The 22405-nt window shown below is 41.7% G+C and overlaps 1 protein-coding gene across 1 annotated transcript in view; it reads right to left on the reverse strand.

Annotated features, from left to right (window-relative positions):
• LOC146784392 (gastrokine-3-like) overlaps positions 1–22405 on the reverse strand; it is a 35255-nt gene that overhangs the window by 7167 nt on the left and 5683 nt on the right. The window contains exons 3-5 of the mRNA XM_085634552.1: positions 11254–11343; positions 5293–5394; positions 1095–1221 (exon numbers count right to left, since the gene is read on the reverse strand). Of these exons, the coding sequence (XP_085490678.1) occupies positions 1095–1221; positions 5293–5394; positions 11254–11343 (319 nt within the window). The remainder of the gene's footprint in view (positions 1–1094; positions 1222–5292; positions 5395–11253; positions 11344–22405) is intronic.

Consider the following 22405-nt stretch of genomic DNA (forward strand, 5'->3'; position numbering starts at 1 on the left):
AGCCACCAATTCAGGAATCTGGCACTGTGACACTGTGTCCTGTGTTTACAAACAAATTGACATACAAACAGCGAATTAGGGACCCCTGGCCATTGTAGGGGATCCCTGATGGATCCCACAAGAGGCAAAATAAAAATAATAAACTTTCATGCCGCCGGTCGAACGGGACACATTGTGCTCCCCCACCCCACAGGAGCTGTGACGCCACAAAACCATGCACATTTCCACAAATAAAGCTTGTGTGGTCTCACAGTATCACTGTTGGCTCTACAGCTCTGGTTCAGTGAGAGAGCCACGGAACAGCCCAAAATATTTTTTAAAAACACATGAACAAGTTAGACGGAGGTCCAGAGGCAGTTGGCCTCCCATGGACGGATCGGCTGCTCATCGGGTGTTGAACACAGGGCCTGCCTAGAGAGATCCCTGATGTCATCAATGATGTCATGTAGCATGTCATGAGTGATGTAATATGTGAGGTCATAAGCAGTGCACGATGGGGGAACAAATTATATTTCGCTGAGTAAACTATAACTTGAGAATTTCAATGTTTTGTTTTGTTTGTTTTTAAATGTAAGTTTTTATATTATTACAACACTTAACTATAACTTCAATGTTTTATTTTCATTGAATTTCTTGATTTTTTTCTAAAGGCAGTCTAAAATCTTATTACCTTACCTAACAATAACATTTTCACTATAACTATAGTGAGTAACTATAACTATATCATTTTAACATTTGTGTTGTTTTCAGTGAATTCTACATATTTTTAAAGTAAAATTAAATGCTATTTCCATACCTTTGTTTTTTTACTAGAACAGGGCCAATATTTCTGATCTACTCGTGCATAGTATTGCTAGGAAATATGCTGGCATGATAATGTTCCATAAATTAATGTAAAAAAGATATAAGTAATTTCACATAAGAATTTCTAATCAAATGTGGGCTGGGCACAAAGGCCCCAATAAACAATTGTAGATTCCTTCACTGATTCTTCTGCTGTGATCCTCAGTGAAAACCCCTGACAAAGGGCTAAAGGTGTGCACATCGAGCCTGCTACATTTCTTCTACAGCATATAATAGTTGAATCCACTCACTTTCTGTTTCTTCTGCATAGTAGCTAGGGACACCGGTACATAACTGCTCTACTTGTCTCCCAAACAATGCTGCATTTTTCATCGGTGTATTCATAAGGGAGTAGGACAACTGTGGCCTGGGAGGATTCTGAAAATAAAAGAACAATGATAGCATTTAATCCATATTAATAAAACAAGATCCTCCCTCCCCTATTTTCCACAGTCACTAAATCAGGCAATTGTCATTCTAATCATTTTGAGGGCACTGCAATCAAGCATGGTCAGTAAATGCATGTGCAGTACAGATCAGCTATGAGGTTGACAAAATGTGTCCCACTGATTATGGTAATACTTCCCCCCACTATTTATGAGCTATGAAACAACGGGCCTTAAGTAGCAATCACATTATGAAAGTGTGCAGAAATATAAATAGATTTGTATAAAACATATCATGGTTGGATGCATTAGGCGCCATGTGACCTGCAAAAGACTGAATGCAATGATTGAACAGATCGGGCCACTCATCAGTTCTTCTATGGGATCTCGGCCGTATTGCCCTCACAATATACAGATACCCAGGGTTTGTCTGTGGCTCATGTTGGGCCTGGCCTATCATATCCCTTTACCTTTCACTTTCAGAAAATAACTCAAAATCCTCTTGTCTTAAAATAACTGGCCAATAAGCCACGAAGAATCTTCTTCTTGGTGTTTGTCTGCTTATCTACAATACCACTCTCCTACCCATCACCTATCCAAGCTGTTAATGTGTAAACAAAACAAAAAACAGGAAGGAAGTACCATGATTCAGATTATTGGTCAGGAGGCCACTGGAGCTCACGCCACCCACTGCCCCTGCTAGGTTTGTCAAATGTTAATACGGGTGCTACCTACTAACCATCACACTGATACAAGTATCACATTTCGGACTAATGCACACCTCTCTAGCACTAAGGATGGACTAGAGGCGCTAATTCATTATGTTTTTTTTAGTGTATGGAACAGTAAAGCACTTTGGTGATCTTCAAAATACACAGGCTGTCCCATCATATGGCGGACTGTCATAACTAAGTGCCTGTGTTTATAGATAGGTGCTGGCAAACACCGGCACAAATTAAGTACCACCTTCTCCTCTGGGATAGATCAAGTCATAGGCTTAACATACTTAGGGGTTGATTAGGATGGCGGGCGGATCGCCACCACTGGCCCAGCAGTGGCGATCCACCCGCCATCGCAACCCGATTTACCCCCTGCCATGTTATAATGGCGGGGGTATTGCGGTGGACGCAAAGTGTGTCCACCGCTTTTTCGCGGACTTGGGCCACAATATGGTGGCGGTGCCTAGCAGGCACCACCATCCATATTAGGATGTGTTGAAATCAAGGCCTTTATCGCCGTCATGGAAGGGCTGGTGGGGATTCACTTTTGGGGCCTGTTGTGGGCTCCCGGAGGGCTGGGGGGGATGGGAGGCTGCACTTGGCATTGCCCTGCACAAGGTGGCAGGCACCAAGCAGTGCCTCCAACGTTGTGCAATGCACAACATGGCATTTCACCATTGCGGTGGGTGCTGCAGCCAGCAGCACCCGCCGCAATGTTGAGAATGCCTGATGCGACCGCAGCGGTGGCGGTCGCATCATGATTTGGGTGGCGGGACCGCCGAATGGCTGGCAGGCGGTCCCGTTTCCGCTAGGGTGGTGAGTGGACTTAACTCCATCCGCCATCCTAATGACCCCCTAAGAGTTTACTTAGGTCACCCCAAATAACCAGGACTACGAGGAAGATCATGGGTTGTTGGGGTAGAGTTTCCTTTAATGCTCGATGATTAGGAATGAGGCAGGAGTGACTGTTGAATTCCTCAAGATTTTGTATTTAAAATTTCCCAGCAGCTTCCATGATATTTCTGAACATGAAATGAGTATGAACACAGCCTCCTTTCTACTCTCCGAAACTGATTTTTAAGTATTATTGCCCAAGAAGCACTGCTGTGCCCTCTGGGAAAGTGTATTTAGCATTCAGTAAGGAAGACAGGGCTCTCTGAGGTTTTTACATACTTTAAATGTAATACATCTCTTCAGTTTTCGGAAAAAGAGCAAGAGGACAAAGCATGTCTAGGGTCTAAAAGAACATTGGAACCCAAGTAAAATGGGCATTTTCAGTAGGTTAAGTCTACTTATTGGGTGCGGAGGTAGATTTTGCTGTTTCTTTAAAATCAATTTAGTAGAGCCTCAAAATTAGAAGTCCAGAGGCGATCATGATCTGCAAAAATCTTAATCCCTAAATACTGAACAGTTGACTTGACAGAAAGATTCCTAAGTGAAGTATCAGAGTATAATCTGACCCTTGTCGAAGTTATCCTTTAGCCTGAAGAGGCGCAAAAATCTTCTGCAGGGGCATCAAATGCAGAGATAGTGGAATATGGAGTGCTTGTAACCACCACTATTGTATCCCCATAAACACATATTTCAGCTGCTTTGTAATAGACAAAGGGGCCTTAGAGTCTTAATACAGAGAAAAATTCTATATGTAGAGCGAAGAGGGAGGAAGATAAAGGTAATTTCTGTCTTGTCCTCCATTCTACATAAAAACCTTGGATAGAGACTAATTCAAGCACAGTGCTGCATTACATCTGAAATGAAACAATTTAATGGGGCATTTACAATTGGTCAGAAATTCATACTTTTCAAAGATTTGCTACATTAAACGTCAAAAGACTCTGGGGCATATGTACAATGAAAGCATGGAGCTGTGCCAAATTTGGCAGCAAGGCCCTCCGAAATTTCCAAAACGCAGGGATGCGCCCTATGTACAACAATATGGTGCACCACTGAGTTTTCCCTAGTGCTGGCACTAAGGCTAGTTGCCTAGTGGACACCTTCCTGCACATAAACAATCATTACCTGCAGGCACCCTTGCACTATAGTGCAAGGGTTCCTGTGTTGCAGGTAATAATTGTTTATGTGCAGGAAGGTGTCCTTTTCTGCACATAAATAATCAATAATGGCGATTTATTACTTCTATGTGTGCTGCAGAATGCAGCCCATATAGAAGTAGCAAATCGTCATTATTTAATTATTGTTTATGTGCAGGAAGGGACACCATCCTGCACATAGGCAATATTTCATGGTGTTTTGCTCTATCTATGTGTGCTGCAAAATGCAGCACTTGTAGTAAAAAATCAAAACTGAGGATAAATAGAAGCATTTCTCCTCATTTTGCCATTCTAATGCCTGCTCTTGCACGGCATTAGTTCTTGGCGCTGCCTCGGATTTACAGATCCTGTAAATATGGGGCAGGGTCAAAAAGCAATGAGTGTTGCGGTGAAAGGGTACCATATGTACAAAGAGGCATTAGGCCAAAAAACACTACTTTGTAAATATGGAGCAGGGCATTGTGCCACCAGAACTTTGTTAAAAGTGCCGTTCCTGTGGTGCAATGCCCTTGTAAATATGCTCCTCTATCTAACTTCTTTTCAGCGTCAAGGAAAATGGCCTTTAATTGAGTCATATGTAGCAGCAGTGTCAAATCGGGTCATCATTAGATTAGTATGATCAAAAGTAGATCTTCCTGCCACAGTGCCATGCTGCTCAGCAGACACCAAATCTAGTACTAATCTTGTAAGGTTAGCTAAATGCTATTGAGAAGAGAAACATGTCTGTAGGATGAGTGACGTATGGTTCTTATCCCTTTTTTTATCTCTATGTTTGCCCAAAACCAAAATTCAGGAATAAGTGAATATTTAATTACATTCTGGGTATTTCATAGTGAACCACATCTAACAAATCTTAGAACACCTAATAGAGCTAATTTGGAATAGCATCATTCATCTACTGCAGGTTTTTTGCGGGGGATTGATCACATGACCTCAGTTAGTCCTTCTAGTGTTACTGGTTTACAAGAACTGGCCCGTGCTGCTTCCTCGTTATCCTATTTATACCTTAAATGATTGGTTTCAATTCTTCCTGCATTATATAATGCTCATCCTTATAGAGTGTAGAAGAGAATTATAGGAACACGTCTTTCATTTCCATGAGGCCTTAATATTTCCACTAATTTCTTTGGGTGAAGAACCACCCAAGGCACCATTGAGAGGGTCTTACTGGCCCGCCATGCTCCCTTTCTCATTGCAGTAGGGAGGTATTATATATTTTTTGTAAGGACTGCTTTTGGGTCATAGTCAGCCCCTGATCCAAATGAAATGTAGCCGGTCCTCCAAGGACCTTACCTGGGTCTCCTCTGTGAGCTGCTCCAAGGTGGGAATTACTTCCCTATTCATCATCATCACAACGCAGTTCTGATTGGACAGCAGCCGGGTTGCAACCACTCCCTATGAAATAAAATAGATGCAGATCACACATTGACTTTCTGTGCATTGAAAGATCTCCTCGTCCAGAAATGTAAATATAAAAAAAGCTACTTTGATAGTTTCACCTATCTCATGATTTCCACCTTGCCTGCTTTGCATGTCTGGAATATATATTGTTCACCATTTGTTTGTGAATTATGAATGTATTTCTGCATTGGGTTCAATAAGTTAGTGGAACGTTTCCTACACGACATGGCATTGCTCTAGTGTTGCAAAGTCAACAAATGATACATTCCCGGATCCTTTATAAATGTAAAATAATTATATATAAAATGATCTTGCATAGCTGAACTCTTTAATTGCAGAGCACATTCAGGGCCGTACAGGTAGGACGAAAAAATGTGTTATCATAAAATGTGTAATACATATAAGACTGAAATCCCTCTGTACCCTTTGTGTTTATTTTCCAAGTTAGTCTAAGTGGGATATCACTACTTCACTTGAAATGAGAATTTTAATGTATATTAAAATTCTCATTTCATCTAATGAAAGAAATACAGCTATGTACATTAAATATATGTGGTCTGAACGATTTTAAAAAGAGGCTGGCTTTTGCACAACTAGCCAGAGGTTTTTCCTGGGACATTGTCTGTCTCCAGGAGACACATATTGCTTGGGCCAACAGGGCATGGCTCAAAAAGATGGGGTTTGAATTGATCGCATGCTCAAAACAGTCTACAAATACGAGAGGTGTTGCAATCCTTTGTAAATCAGGTGTTTTTTCTTGTAAGAAGTATAAGGAGGATAAAAACGGCAGGTGGGTCATTGTTGAGGCTCGGTTCGGTATTGGGGAGGTTATAACTATATGTACTGTTTATGGATCCAATGTAGACGAACCCGATTTGTATGACTCCCTCAATCTGGAACTAGCTTTATGGCCCCACCCTATCATACTATGTGGGGATTTCAATATACACTTAGATGAGTCAGCTAATATAAATCCAGGTGTAGACTATACGGGTCGGAAACCAAAAGTTTTTAGATCTCTATGCAACCTAGCAAGGAAACAAGGCCTCTATGATGCTTGGAACCGACTTAAAAAGTTACAACAGGGCAGCACTTTTTACTCTGCTCCCCACAATAAATTGTTTCGTCTTGATTATATATGTGCCTCTTCTTCCATTTTGGCGGATGCTACTATTATGATATTGCCAAGATTAATCTCAGATCACAATCCCCTTGTGTTAAAATTTCAGATCTCTGCTGTGTCACGTGCAAGATATAACTGGACCTTCGATAGGAAGCTATTAGCTGATGAGGAATATCGGGATTACATCAAACTATGGCTTCCGAGCTTTTTTTCAGTCAATAATGGTTCTGCCCCAGATACAGTTGTCTGGGATACTTTTAAGGCCGGTGTAAGGGGGGAAACCCTCAGATATGTATTAAGGAAACGTAACGCTATGAGACAAAAATTTGAACAAGATATGTTAGAGCTAAGTGTATTGGAGCGAGAGCTAGCTCAGAAGATTAAGGATCAGATGGATGTCTCTGTAGTCCAAAATAACATTGCTAAACAGAGATCTCTAATCTGTAAACAGCATGCGGATGAATCGGCTGCTAAATATCAGACATTCCGAAGGGAATGTTTTGAATATGGGGAGCAGGTGGGGAAAGTGTTGGCCAATAGAATAAGGCAAAAACAGTCACAAAGCAAAATCGACAGAATAAAGGACTTAGATGGGTCTTTACAAACCTCGGAGTCTGGTATCCTGGAGGTATTTAAACATTTTTATCAAAAGCTTTACGAAAGTGGGAAAATCTCAGACCCGTTGGGCTACTTAGGTGAAATCGCCACTGTAGGCCTGGGTCCGGCTCAGAAAGATATTCTGTCCACTTCTATAACATGGGAGGAAATTATCCAAGCAATGGTATTTTTACCAAGGGGAAAAGCAATGGGGCCAGACATGATCCCTTTGGAGTTTTAAGTTTCCTTTCAGGTTGAATTGCGGGACGTGTTACTATCTCTATTCCAGCAAGCATTTAGGGGCACAGTACCTGACTCATGGTCTAAAACAACTATAATTGTTTTTAAAAAGAAAGGGAAGGACGAGGCTGAGCCAACTTCATATCGTCCAATTACATTAATTAACTCAGACAGCAAGATTTTCTCTAAAGTGCTTGCTGGAAGATTAGGAAAAATTATAGTACCATTAGTCTCACTGCGTCAGCATGGGTTTGTGGCAGGTAGAGGTACTACGGATCATGTTCGGCGAATAATATCTCTCCTGGACTGGTCCCAGGTTTCTGAAGTTCCAATAGGGGTGGCCCTGTTGGATGCCGAGAAGGCATTCGACAGGGTCTCCTGGGAATTTTTATGGGCAGTTCTTTATTGGAAAGGCTTTCCATCTTCCTTTATTAAGGCTGTACAGGCTATGTATATTTGTTCAGCTGCCACAATTCGTATCTCAGGGAATCATTCAGGGGAGTTCAAGATATATAGGGGTACTCGGCAGGGGTGCCCCTGCTCCCCTCTTTTATTTGATCTATATATCGAGCCCTTGTTGATCAAAATTGAATACGATTTAGAGATTATTCCAGTTCAGCCCGTGAGCGAACCTATTAAATTTTTAGCCTATGCAGACGACGTGGCCGTTGTCACACTGGATGTTGCCAACACGATGAGACGTATTGAAAGTCTGACTTCAGAATTTGGTGCCGTGTCCGGCTACAAGCTGAACTTACATAAAACACAAATTCTCTTTACCGGCTCCGATGCCTTACCAGGTGTTAATATAGTTACAGAGGCCATTTATCTGGGGGTTAAAATTGCTGTTAATGTACAGTCTATAGTTGATCTAAACTATGATCCGATCCTAACCTCTACAAACAAAATGTTAGAGAATATGGATTACTTGCATTTATCTCTATTTGGCAGGTGTAACGTTATTAAGATGGTGGTCTTCCCGAAATTTCTCTATTTATTCCGCACGATCCCACTCCTGGTTCCTAACCTAATTTTCACGAAAATTGAAAGAATGTGCTCCCGTTTTATATGGGGGTACAAGAGAACAAGGAGAACCTTTAAAAAACTAAGTTTACCAAAGGTGAGGGGTGGATTAAATATCCCTCAATTTCAATATTATTATTGGGCGGCCATGCTTCAATATATGGGAATATTGTTTTTTGGTTCTCAGGCTTATATGGACCCAGCTATGTATCCGTCTATTTACGAATTTATTGTGGGTCCAGAAGCCAACTATATGTTCTCTAAGTTTTTTGAGCCCAGTTACTACAAAAGGACACGTTTTAAGACTTTGGTCGCCGCTGCGGCAGTTTGGTCTAGAATCTGTAAATATTTTATGTTAAAGGAATATAATCGATATATGCCTGTGGGAATACCAGGTAAACTCCCTTTAAATTTTTGTGACTACAATATGCGGAGGTGGAGTGCTCAGGGGATTAGAACTATCGGCGACCTCTTCTCAGATAAACAAATGATGTCATTTGCAGAACTTCAAGAGAGATTTGGGCTGTTACGCACAGATTTTTATTAAATATCTCCAAATTCGAAGTTTTTTAGATAAGCTTGATTTAAGAGGACAGATCAGTTTGGAAAAGAATACGATATTGGAATATATAAAAGGGAGATGTAAGATTTCCCAGCTCTCCAAAACAATGACTGCATTTCAGCAAGACGATCTTGTTTTCTTTGAGCATCGCTGGGAGAGGAGGTTAGGGATAGTGGGGGTTGACCTACAAGCAGCATTTAATTTAGCTGACGTGGTAATTTTTTCAGGTAGACATAAGAGTCAATATTATATGGCCATTTTTGATCTATATTACTCTCCAGCGAAGATAGCCAAATGGGGAACGAATTGAGGTTTTTTTTGTCCTAGATGTACCCTGAAAGCTGCCGATTTGGTACATATGCTTTATGATTGCCCTGTTCTCTCTCCTTGGCTCAAGGAGATGCAAAGTTTTTTGAATTTAGGATTGGGTATCCCTGTTGATTTGTCACCCCAACTAGTGCTGTTTGGTTTTGAGTTTGGAGCAAACATTAGAAATCGGCCAACCCCCGAGAAGGGATTCCTGTTTTTATGTATGGTTATTCTCCGTTTATGTATCACCTCCCAATGGCTAAGTCCCGATTCACCGTCTTTTACTATGTGGAAGACCAAACTACTATTTTTGTTCAATTTAGAAATTGCTTTGTATAAACTTAAAGGCAGGGAAAAAAAGAAATTTGGACTTGCACTATGGGCCCCAATTATGAATTGGGTATGACTATTTTTTGTTTTTTTCTTGGATTTCTATAGTATGTAATTATGGTCTGACCGTTTTCTCCTCCCTGTTTTAGTTTCTATTTATGGCTCATGTAACAAAATGTTAACAGTATGTAATTATGATATCATTAATGCTGATTTTTAAAATTCAAAATAAAATTTAAAAAAAAAATGAAATGAGAATTTTGCATCATCACTATGATGTTATCGCATATTCCAAAGCACCACACTAGCTTTGGCAGCTACTTACAAATGCTTAAATGCTTAATAAATGTCCACGTGAGAAATTGCAATCTGTTTTTGGTTCGTTTATTTTGACAGCGTGAATTCAATGTGTATTCTACAATAGCTGTAGAAAAGAGATCCTTTTAATGAATGTAGCAAACTCTGACAAAGTGCAAGTGTTTCTTCATTGATTGACGAATGTGTGTGTGTGTGTGGTTATGTGACTGGGTAAATAAACAAGAAAACGTGTCAGCACCTGGATAAATGGATGAATGAAAGAGTGCATGAGTAGTTATTGGGTAATTGACTGAGTGCATGGAAGAACAGGTGAGTGAATGAATAAGTGAGTGAATGAATGGAAGTGGAGGACTAGGCGTGTATAGATAAATGAGTTGGTAAGTGCATGAATGGATAAATAGGTGAGCAAGTTGTTGGACGAACTGCGGGTAGCACTTTTCAATGGCAGCAAGGTGAATATTAAATTTAGTGAATGAGGTATATTCTGAGAGTCTGCTACTTGAGTGCACAAAATAGTTCAAGATTTAAAAAAATAAATATATATATTGTCCTGATGCACAAAGTGTTTATTCAAACCTGGGTTGCTGAAAATGCATGTGTCTCCTCAGTTCCAGTTGGCTAACTGGTATAGGCAGGTGCAGAGCTGTCTTCATTTTCTTTACGGCCAAGCATAGATGCACTAAAATCACTGGTCTGCCTTGCAGTTTCTACTTAAAGGCCAACCTCACTGAACCATGCATTTGGTGATTATGTAAAGAGACTTTATAAAGAATGTAAAGCTGGATACTTTGATACAGTTATCTTCTACATTTTGTTTGGAAATATTCAAGATTTCATAAGAATCAAGTAGTATACCCTCCAAAATCCTCTGGTGTATTGTAGCTCTTTCACAAATAGTAATTTTTGTGGGATTATTTCTGTTTTACTGCTGCTTGCATCTGACTGGAATAAAAGTGTTGTTTTGCTTTTCTTGGGAATGTAATTGCCATATGTGTTTACAATTAAAAGAAACACACACAAAAACAGAATGTTACAATGAATGGTCCAGAGATGTGGGTTTTAAAACAAATGGTAAGGAGTCTTTAAATAAATTAGAGGTGGGACTAGGGAGGAGACGGTAAACAGCTCCCTATTTATAGTAACTTTGTAAGTTCCAACCATCCTTCAAAGACATGTAGTTCATGTGATTCAATGAAACTGAGTACAAAATATTGGCCTTTCTAGTCTTTAATCAAATGTAGTCATTCTAAGCACCTGAGAATCGGTATGAAGTCCACTTTCGCCTAAGAAAAAAACAGTAGAAACAAAGATAAAAATTGTACGCACAAATAGTTTACATAAAACTGCTTACCAAGTTGTAGTCCAAAACAGTAACCCGTGAGTTCAGGCCATCTTCGGTCTTCAAGTAGGCCACTTTCTGCAATGCATCAATGTCCACTGTCTGCAGAAATGCCACATGCATTAAGACAAGTCAATGTAGAAAATGAGTGTTGACAAGAGAGGAAGAACTGAAACATAAGTTAAACAATATGCTGGAGGCAGTGACTGTTAAGAGCATACCCCTCCTTAAGGGCACATGCTGCTATGAACCCTTGATAAAGAGATTAAACATCGCTCAACTGTATCTCCTCCATTAACCTCCTCATGGTGGTAACTCTACCACTCCTACAAGAACATAAATCCACTTCAAGAAAGTAAGACAAAGGTCAAGAGATTTCACTCTGTGCACAAATGCCAAAATTGGGTCAATAATCACTGCTGCCCATAACTATAACCCCTCTGCATATTATGTCTCCTTCTAACAACTTATCCCTCCCTTAACAGACCAACGAGTATTAGCCTCTATGGTCAACAAAACCCAACTTGACTATGTCATCTCCCTCTGTTTAGCCATCCAATGCATCCTCTTCACCTATGAATTACCTAAATTGCCCAAGCCAAAGCTAGTAGTTGGGAAGAAAAGTACTGGGGCTCCAACTTCCAAGCAACAGTGTGAGGCCAAAAACTACCCTTCAATGCCAAAAACTCCCCAATCACTCCATAAAAGAAAGTCCAAATAATGTGGACCTAAGGCCGCTTGAGTTAAAAAAGCCGATTGGTAAACCTTAAATTACACGATTATAAGGGTTTAAGATAGATTATGGGAAAGTTGTGGCATCACCGGGCTGACACAAATTTCCTACCACCCAGCGTTCCCCCGGGTCTCCCGATAAAAATGGTGCCTCACTCATGTGGGAGGCCCAAGTACCCGCGACAGGCAAGGGCCCAAAACGTATTGGGGCGACATGTAAATTGCCTACCTCAAAACGACCTGGTTTTGCAAGGGGGGTCACTTGGCTTTTTGGCCCGGTACTCGGCGGCCACCTAGGGAAACCTACCAAACCCACACATTTCTGAAAACTAGACACCCCGGGGGATTCCAGGGAGGTATGGCTTGCGTGGATCCCCCAACGTTTCCTTACCCAGAATGCCCTGCAAACCTCAAATTTAGCTGAAAAAATCACCTTTTTCACACAATTTGTGTGGGAAAGTTGTGGCATCACCGGGCTGACACAAATTTCCTATTTGGACTTTCCAATATGGCGGTACGTTTTTGCATCAACACCCTTTATGTCTTATGGGATGTGTCCTTGGGTGGAGTCTCGTACCATCGTGGATTACTGCCAATCGAATCAGCGGCATTAGTTCGGCATAGTTGGGCAGAATATGTTTTGGCAAGTAACTACAATATGGATCAATATATTTTTTACATTGATTATCCTGTTTCTTTGATTTGGTTGGTTTCTTTTAGGGAGATTTTTATGGTTGCATATTCGTGCAAACTAACGCTACCTTTATCTAATATTATACATCTATCGCGTATTGGCATTTGGCATGTATTACTTTTAACGTATATGAAGCAACAAAGTCAGTGTGATAAGAAACAGCACTGTGTATCAAGAGAGCACTAGTCCACAGGTTCAGAACAAACAAATATGTTGTTTAGAAAGACGTAGACCTACACAGGTAATACCCGTTATGTATAAAGCCCTCACTCGCCAACCTGGTTGGTGACATGCTTCATCATCGGGCTCCACTGGGTATGACCGAATGTCATCCCAGTGTGCTGCAACGCCAGGTTACTGCGGAGCAGGGTTCATGTGAAGTGAAAGTGAATTTAAAATTTCCAATTGAGTCAAAAAGTGAAATTTATTAGTTTTGCTAATTGGGAAAATTAAAAGGGAGTGAAGGTCAAAAAATAGAAAGACCTGTTTCACTACGTGGCGGTCAACATGTTTCTGCCTAAATGAATGTTCAGCAGGCATTCGTCAGGACCAGAGTGGAGGTGCAGAATCCCGGAGGTATGAGCGCGCTAAGGTTCACCCTTCCGTGGACTACTGTGTGAAAAATATTTACAGTGAAAATCCGCCAAAATGTTTTTTATGGTGGAGAGAAACGAGTTTATTCTAAGTTAGGTAGACACACAAACAAAAGACAAAACATGAAAGAGTTGTAAATGTTGATGGTCAATTCGTAATTGAATGCTGTAAAGTTGGGAACTTTGGTGCTCAAATGAAGGAGTGCTGATAACGTCTACCTCAGGTGCAAAAATGGTGAAAGTAGTGCACCTAGAATTATCTGGATACTGGTGTAGGATAAGGTAGTCCTAAATAGCGTGTCTAGAATGTATAACGGGACACACGTGGAACTCAACATACTGTGTGAGACTTTCAGGATGCATATGGGCTGAGGAATCATGAAGCGTGCCCCTGTATAAGTCGTCTAAGACTTATCATGCAGGAGTAGGAAAAGAAACTCTTACTCAGAGGCAATCCGTTTGAAGCCTCGAGGATCCCGGGAGTGGGTGGGAGCAATATGGCACACCCTACAAACATAAAGACAAGAAGAAAGAAAGAACAAAATCACGGTCTCGAGTGGAAGGGCTGTAAGTCCGCTTACCATGAGAGGAGGGGGGAGGGAGACAGTGGAGATTACTCACGCCCTCGCTGCTCGGCACCCGTTTGGAACCTAAAGCGCCTCTGGCCACCGGGTCCGGAATGAGAGGATCCGTGGCGTGGGGCTTATTATCACAGGTGCTGTCCTGAGCACCGGTGGAGCAGTGGATGAAGAAAGGGCTCATGGGATTGGTCAGATTGGGACCAACTATGCTGTGATTGGTTAAAGTGGTAGCCGTTCGGCCAATGGCGTGCCGTGAAGGAAAAAATCGTTCACGAAATTAGAGTGACGCGTAAGTAAGAAAAAAAGAAAAAAAGGGGGGAGAGAAAACTTTATTCAGCGTAGGTATGACTCGCAAAGGTGTTAAGTCATAGAACCAGCGCACGGAAAGTATACCAAAGGAACGAAACATAACGCTTATTCTTACCGTTAAAGATGGAGACCAATACAGAATTAATAAAAATTAATATTAATAAAAATTGAACAAAGTACGAGTCTCATCTATAATGTGTCTGCTGTACAGGGTAATGCAGACTGCCCTGGATGGAAACGGGCACATGTGGTCCAGCCAGGACATGAAGGTATGCAAAATGTGTGCAGTGATACCTGTCTCTGTCTCTCAAAGGGAGATAATGCTAACTCACGTGGAAGCAGAAAGACGGGGGTAGTAGTACCATATTAGAAGCAAATGGGTTACAGTATGGTGGTCCAGGGTATATTGTCATTCAGGCCACAAAGGTTGGTTCCCAAACGGTAAACCCATCTTTGTTCTTTTTCGAAAAGAATTTTTGGAATGTTTTTGCCTACTGTGATTACTTTTTTTTTTTTTTTTTTTTTTTTTTTAAAAACCTTTATTCGTATAATTCAGATACACAGCTATTCAGCCGACATCCCGGAGGTTCGGCAGCTCGTCAATACTGTGATTACTTTTAACGTACTCACGCAATTCTAGATAATTACTAGGCATTCTCAAGTCACCAGCCTTGATTAGCACTATGTGGACCTTCAAATATGGCGGCGTTTCTGCACACCAGCATTTCAGTTTACTTCATAGGAAGGGTTTTGAGATATATTTTTACATTATTGTGGATTACAGCCGCCTAAAGTAGCGGTAGAACTCATGATGTGGACATGCATAATATGGCCCCCATATCATTTTATAATATGTTGTGTTCTATTCATTTCCCTTCTATTTGTTCTTGATATGGAAGACTTGATCTTGGATGACCCTTTACTTACATTGTGCTGTCTGGGTCTCCAACACTTTCTAATATGGCGGCGCGTTTTTACATTCAATTTACCTCGTTTAGGGACTTAATTGAATCCAGGTACTACATAACAAAAGTATTTAAGGCTAACCCACACACTAGTCCCATTATCACATAGACAACGACCTGGAAGGACTGCTCCTGGGACTGAGAAGCTAGAAGTAAGTACCCACAAGGAACTCTATCTGCTTTAGTTAGAATACACTACCAAGTGTAATTCTGGTGTTAACAGCTGGGAATAGTATAGCAACTATCAATAAGGAACTCTTTGTGCTTGATCACTAATATGCAACCATAGTTTTTAGCAAACTTGAAGCCTACATGGGTTCTTCTATTTCTCACTCTATTTTTATTTTTTATTCTTTGAAAGTATGTGTTGATAAGTGCAACCTGGAACTTTGATAGCCCTTTATAGACTAAATTCTTAAAGGGCCTGAGCACCTTGTTGTTTGAATTATGTGTGGTACAGTTTTAAAACATTGATCATCTCTCAAACTTCTCTTTGATAGATATTGTGTCTACCCCTAACTGGGAAATATCATACAGAGAATCTCGCATAAGGAAATTCAAAATCGGTATGCTTCTTCTTATTAATAAGATTGAATATTGGATCTATGGATCTGACTAGGAGTATTACAATAAGAGGAGGCGACAAGGCTTGCTTTGCCTTGATATTTAAAAATCACCAAAGTAATTAATGGTCAGAGTCAATTAAACAAGCTCTAAAAAATATGTGACACTATATTACCTTCCACTGTATTTTTAGATCAAAAATCAATGTGGCCCATATAGGAAAGAACGCATGCTGCTTCTACACCTGTGGGAACATATAAAGAAGAGTGCGTAGAAATAAGCATTTTGGTAAGAAAAATTCCCCATTCCACCTAAATATTAGAAGAAATTATATATATATAGATACCCTCATTACTGGACCAAATAGCCTCTCTAGATAACCATGGGATAGGAATATTCTCTACCTTTAACTTGCATTTTTGTCGACAAGAACTCTCTTAGTTCTATATATCTTCAGCAGGTTCTAATAGAATTTGTTCATGTTTTGTTGCTTATGCTTTGCAAACTATATATAGTGTTGTATATTGTACTATAGGTTCTTTATTTGTAAATAGGATTGTAAATATGATATGGTTTATAAATGGTATTTGTTACTCCTTGTTTATATGTATGTTTATGATTATTTGTAGCCCTGAAGAAGTCCGTATGGACGAAACGCGTTGGCTACGCAGATTTTAAGAAGAATATTGAATAAAGAGAAATTTTAAACGGAACCTGCTGATTGGACTCACCTCTGTTCGAATTTACTTATTGTACTATATATAATCTTTATGGCGTGCTGGATCATATTTTTCTTGTGTACAATTGAACTGGAGATTTAGAGGTATTGAATCTCAGATGCTTAAGCACCCGAAACATACCTTTAAAACTTATGACTAACTTTAATAATAGGTGCAGATAAAATTGCCTCATACCTCTTCCTTTGTGTTTGGTAGAAATTTGTGTCAGCCCGGTGATGCCACAACTTTCCCACACAAAAATGTGTGAAAAAGGTGATTTTTTCAGCTAAATTTGAGGTTTGCAGGGCATTCTCGGTAAGGAAACTTTGGGGGATCCACACAAGCCATACCTCCCGGGAATCCCCCGGCTGTCTAGTTTTCAGAAATGTGTGGGTTTGGTAGGTTTCCCTAGGTGGCCGCCGAGCACCGGGCCAAAAACCCAAGTGACCCCCCTTGCAAAACCAGGTCGTTTTGAGGTAGGCAATTTTCATGTTGCCTCAATACGTTTTGGGCCCTTGCCTGTCACGGGTACTTGGGCCTCCCACACGAGTGAGGCACCGTTTTTATCGGGAGACCCGGGGAAATGCTGGGTGGTAGGAAATTTGTGTCAGCCCGGTGATGCCACAACTTTCCCACACAAAAATGTGTGAAAAAGGTGATTTTTTCAGCTATATGTGAGGTTTGCAGGGCATTCTGGTTAAGGAAACGTTGGGGGATCCATGCAAGCCATACCTCCCTGGAATCCCCCGGGTGTCTAGTTTTCAGAAATGTGTGGGTTTGGTAGGTTTCCCTAGGTGGCCGCCGAGCACCGGGCCAAAAACCCAAGTGACCCCCCTTGCATAACCAGGTCGTTTTGAGATAGGCAATTTTCATGTCGCCTCACTACGTTGTGGGCCCTTGCCTGTTGTGGGTACTTGGGCCTCCCACACCAGTGAGGCACAGTTTTTATTGGGAGACCCGGGGGAACGCTGGGTGGTAGGAAATTTGTGTCAGCCCGGTGATGCCACAACTTTCCCACACAAAAATGTGTGAAAAAGGTGAATTTTGCAGCTAAATTTGAGGTTTGCAGGACATTCTGGGTGAGGAAACATTGGGGGATCCACGCAAGCCATACCTCCCTGGAATCCCCCGGGTGTCTAGTTTTCATAAATGTGTGGATTTGGTAGGTTCCCCTAGGTGGCCGCCGAGCACCGGGCCAAAAACCCAGGTGACCCCCCTTGGAAAACCAGGTCGTTTTGAGGTAGGCAATTTTCATGCCGCTTCAATACGTTTTGGGCCCTTGCATGTCCCGGGTACTTGGGCCTCCCACACGAGTAAGGCACCGTTTTTATCGGGAGACCCGGGGGAACGCTGGGTGGTAGGAAATTTGTGTCAGCCCGGTGATGCCACAACTTTCCCACACAAAAATGTGTGAAAAAGGTGATTTTTTTCAGCTAAATTTGAGGTTTGCAGGGCATTCTGGGTAAGGGAACGTTTGGGGATCTACCCGAGCCATACCTCCCTGGAATCCCCCGGGTGTCTCGTTTTCAGAAATGTGTGGATTTGGTTTGTTTCCCTAGGGGGCCGCCGAGCACCGGGCCAAAAACCCAGGTGACCCCCTTTGCAAAACCAGGTCGTTTTGAGGTAGGCAATTTTCACGTCGCCTCAATACGTTTTGGGCCCTTGCCTGTCGCGGGTACTTGGGCCTCCCACACGAGTGAGGCACCGTTTTTATCGGGAGACCTGGGGGAACGCTGGGTGGTAGAAAATTTGTATCAGCCCAGTGATGCCACAACTTTCCCATACAAAAATGTGTGAAAAAGGTGATTTTTTCAGCTAAATTTGAGGTTTGCAGGGCATTCTGGGTAAGGAAACGTTGGGGGATCCACGCAAGCCATACCTCCCTGGAATTCCCCGGGTGTCTAGTTTTCAGAAATGTGTGGGTTTGGTAGGTTTCACTAGGTGGCATCACGAGCACCGGGCCAAAAACCCAAGTGATACCCTTGTAAAACCAGGTCGTTTTGAGATAGGCAATTTTCATTTCGCCTCACTACGTTGTGGGCCCTTGCCTGTAGCGGGTACTTGGGCCTCCCACACGAGTGAGGCGCCGTTTTTATCGGGAGTCCCGGGGGAACGCTGGGTGGTAGGAAATTTGTGTCAGCCCGGTGATGCCACAACTTTCCCACACAAAAATGTGATTTTTTTCAGCTAAATTTGAGGTTTGCAGGGCATTCTGGGTAAAGAAACGTTGGGCGATCCACGCAAGCCATACCTCCCTGGAATCCCCCGGGTGTCTTGTTTTCAGAAATGTGTGGGTTTGGTAGGTTTCCCTAGGTGCCGGCAGAGCTAGGGTTCAAAAACTACAGCTAGGCACTTTGCCAAAAAAGGTTCATTTTTCACTGCAAAATTGAGGTGTGTCCACGATGCGTTTTGTGCCGTTTCCTGTCGCGGGCACTAGGCCGACCCACACAAGTGTGGTACCATTTTTTTCGGAAGACTTTGGGGAACACGGGGTGGGTGGAAATTTGTGCATCCACGCAGATTCCAGAACTTTCCACCACAGAAATGTGGGGAAAATGGGTTTTTTTGGGCAATTTTTTAGGTTTGCAAGGGATTCTGGGTAGCAGAACCTGGTGGGAGGCAGTCAAGTCACCCCATCCTGGATTCCCCTGGGTGTCTAGTTTTCAAAAATGTATAGGTTTGCTAGGTTTCCCTAGGTGCCGGCAGAGCTATGGTTAAAAAACAACAGCTAGGCACTTTGCCAAAAAAGGGTCATTTTTCACAGCGAAATTGAGGTGTGTCCACGTGGCGTTTTGCACCGTTTCCTGTCGTGGGCACTAGGCCGACCCACACAAGTGAGGTACCATTTTTCTCAGGAGACTTTGGGGAACGCGGGGTGGGTGGAAATTTGTGGATCCACGCAGATTCCAGACCTTTCCACCAGAGAAATGTGTAGAAAATGTGTTATTTTTGGCAATTTTTTAGGTTTACAAGGGATTCTGGGTAACAGAACCTGGTGTGAGGCAGTCAAGTCACCCCATCCTGGATTCCCCTGGGTATCTAGTTTTCAAAAATGTATAGGTTTGCTAGGTTTCCCTTGGTGCCGGCAGAGCTATGGTTAAAAAACTACAGCTAGGCACTTTGCCAAAAAAGGGTCATTTTTCACAGCGAAATTGAGGTGTGTCCACGTTGCGTTTTGCGCCGTTTCCTGTCGCGGGCACTAGACCGACCCACACAAGTGAGGTACCATTTTTCTCGGAAGACTTTGGGGAACACTGGGTGGGTGGAAATTTGTGGATCCAAGTAGATTCCAGAACTTTCCACCACAGAAATGTGGGGAAAAGGTGTTTTTTTGGCAATTTTTTAGATTTGCAAGGGATTCTGGGTAACAGAACCTGGTGGGAGGCAGTCAAGTCACCCCATCCTGGATTCCCCTGGGTGTCTAGTTTAAAAAAATGTATAGGCTTGCTAGGTTCCCCTAGGTGCCGGCAGAGCTATGGTTCAAAAACTACAGCTAGGCACTTTGCCAAAAAAGGGTAATTTTGCATTGTGAAAATGTGGTGTGTTCACGTTGGGTTTTGAGCCATTTCCTGTTGTGGGCACTACGCCTACCCCTACAAGTGAGGTTCCATTTTTATCGGGAGACTTAGGGTATTTCAGATTTGTAAAGGAACTGTTATTGCCTATTGACTTTCGATGCATTTCTGCCTTCCAAATGAAAGACATTGTGTAAAAAAGAAGTCATTCTAAAAAATGACTGATAATTATCATGCTAGTATGAGTATTCCCAATTTCGGAAATGTGCAAATATCTACTGTTTCTAAACTCTATATTTTGTTCCCATTTCAGAAATACATAGGTGTCTTTCATACCGATTTTTCCATGTACACATTTTTACAGAATAATTACTATATACCCGATACATAATAAAAAAACATTGCAAGTTGCTGCTCAGTTTTTGGCTCTGGTTTAGTCGGGTTCTTGGTGAACCTACAAGTCCTATATATCCCCACAACCAGTAATGTCCAGCGGATGTAACGGTATATTGCTTTCAAAGAGCTGTCATAATTAGAAGAAGTTACAGGTGAAAATGTTGACACCAAAGGCTTTGTTTTTTCAACAAATTTTCAATTTATCCTATATTTAACTGTTAGTTTCTATAAAGAAACCTTGATGGATCTACACAAATGACCCCTTGCTGAATTCAGAATTTTGTCTACTTCTGTAAAATGTATAGCTTTCCAGGATCCATTATTGCTTTTGTACCCATGTCTACCATTAACTGGAAGGAGGTTGAAAGCACAAAAAATTGCAAAAATAGGCTATGTCCCAGAAAAATGCCAAAACTGTGTAAAAAATGTTGGGTTTCTGACAAAAGTCTGGTATCCCCTAAAAGCTGGGAAAATTGTGATTTCAGCCCCACAAACCCTTTTTTGATAACATTTACCGGGAAAAACCAGATGCTTTCATTTGCAGCCCGTTTTTCCCATTTTCCACCAAAAAAACTACATTTTGCTATATTTTGGCTCATTTCTGTGACCCCTCCAGGGGAATCCACAAACCCTGAGTACCTTCAAAATCCCCATGATGTTGGAAGAAAAGAACGCAAATTTGGTGTGGATACCTTATGTGGTCAAAAAGTTACAGGGGCCTCAGCGCGCACTACCCCAAATAGCCAAAAAAGGGCGTGGCACAGGAGGGGGAAAAGGCCTCGCAGTGAAGGGGCTAAGGTAGATGCTTTGTGCCAAAAATTCATGCCTACTCAAGGCAGGTGTAACATTTGAGAAAAGTTTTCTTTTCTCAAAACCTTTCTGCCTTTGCATGTGAATACTATTTCTAAGCATAGTATTTTGTGATGGAAGGGTACCCTTCCAGTACAAAACCTATATTCTAGACATCATGCTCACACCTTTTCACTATGATGCATGGGTATATGTGTGGTGCAGGGCAGCCTAAAATGTGCCAGTGCAGTGGGAATACAGCACCATGCCCGCAAGATATGCGTGTGCTGTCCTGCTCTCTACCTTTCATGCAGTGAATCAACTCTGGCTGATGCGCTGTGCTGAGTTGCATGAGTTCTTTGCAAATATTCCCTATGTTTTTATTGTACAATGTTTAGGCCACAAACTCCTGGTACCATACAAAAATGACACGGCCATCTTAAAAGTGTGAGAACTTTACTTCCTAAGCAGGTAGCATCTTTAACAGATATCACAGTAAGCCATACGAATAATCCCAAATTAAGAGTACTGAGTCTGGTTTATTGGAGAGGGTGGATGAGCAGCTCACCGGATCTGTGGTGTTTCACTGGGAGTCTTCAGCTGAAATACCAGTGAATTATGATTAATTACCAGGAGTAATACGAGTGGAGTTACTGATTCTTGCAGTAATTCATATTTCTAAGGGAACCCCCAGGGTACCACTTGTAAGGCCCATCAACCCCCCTCAGGAAAGTTACCCATGCCTCTAGTACTGGGTAATCTAAGAAGTGGAAATGCTGAGAAAAATATAGCTGTCTTTGTAATGAGACCCTAGGGGTCCCAAAATACCCACCATTCATGATTTAGACCTGTAACAGCAATGCACAATTATATGCGTTGATGGTCCCTTTCAACTGATGCCCAGTTTCCACCTCTGGTCAACCTGGTTTGCTCCCTGAAGTAACTTTCTCTTTTGCCAAACTTCTGAATTTAAAATAAAAGGAATGTAAAAATGGTGCCTTTCCATGGTCATGCTAATTTTGGGTTGAAATGCAAATCAAGTTTCTCAAGACATATCCCGAAATCATCAACCTCATTGGCCTCATTATCCTGAATTTGTGTAGGATCTGTATGCACCCCTTTCCCCGCCCCATGCTTCCAAATGGTAATCCTTCTTTCATTATTTAGAATGGAACCACTGCAATTATAATTTAATTACCATAGAGTTATTTGTATTTGTTTGAACACTGAAGAACTAGGAGAACTGAGATAGAGGTAGCCTGAGCACACATATGACTCTATTGACTTTCATAAAAAGTCACTACCAT

Source organism: Triturus cristatus, chromosome 11 (genome assembly GCF_964204655.1).
Source record: "Triturus cristatus chromosome 11, aTriCri1.1, whole genome shotgun sequence".
Classification (NCBI taxonomy): domain Eukaryota; kingdom Metazoa; phylum Chordata; class Amphibia; order Caudata; family Salamandridae; genus Triturus; species Triturus cristatus.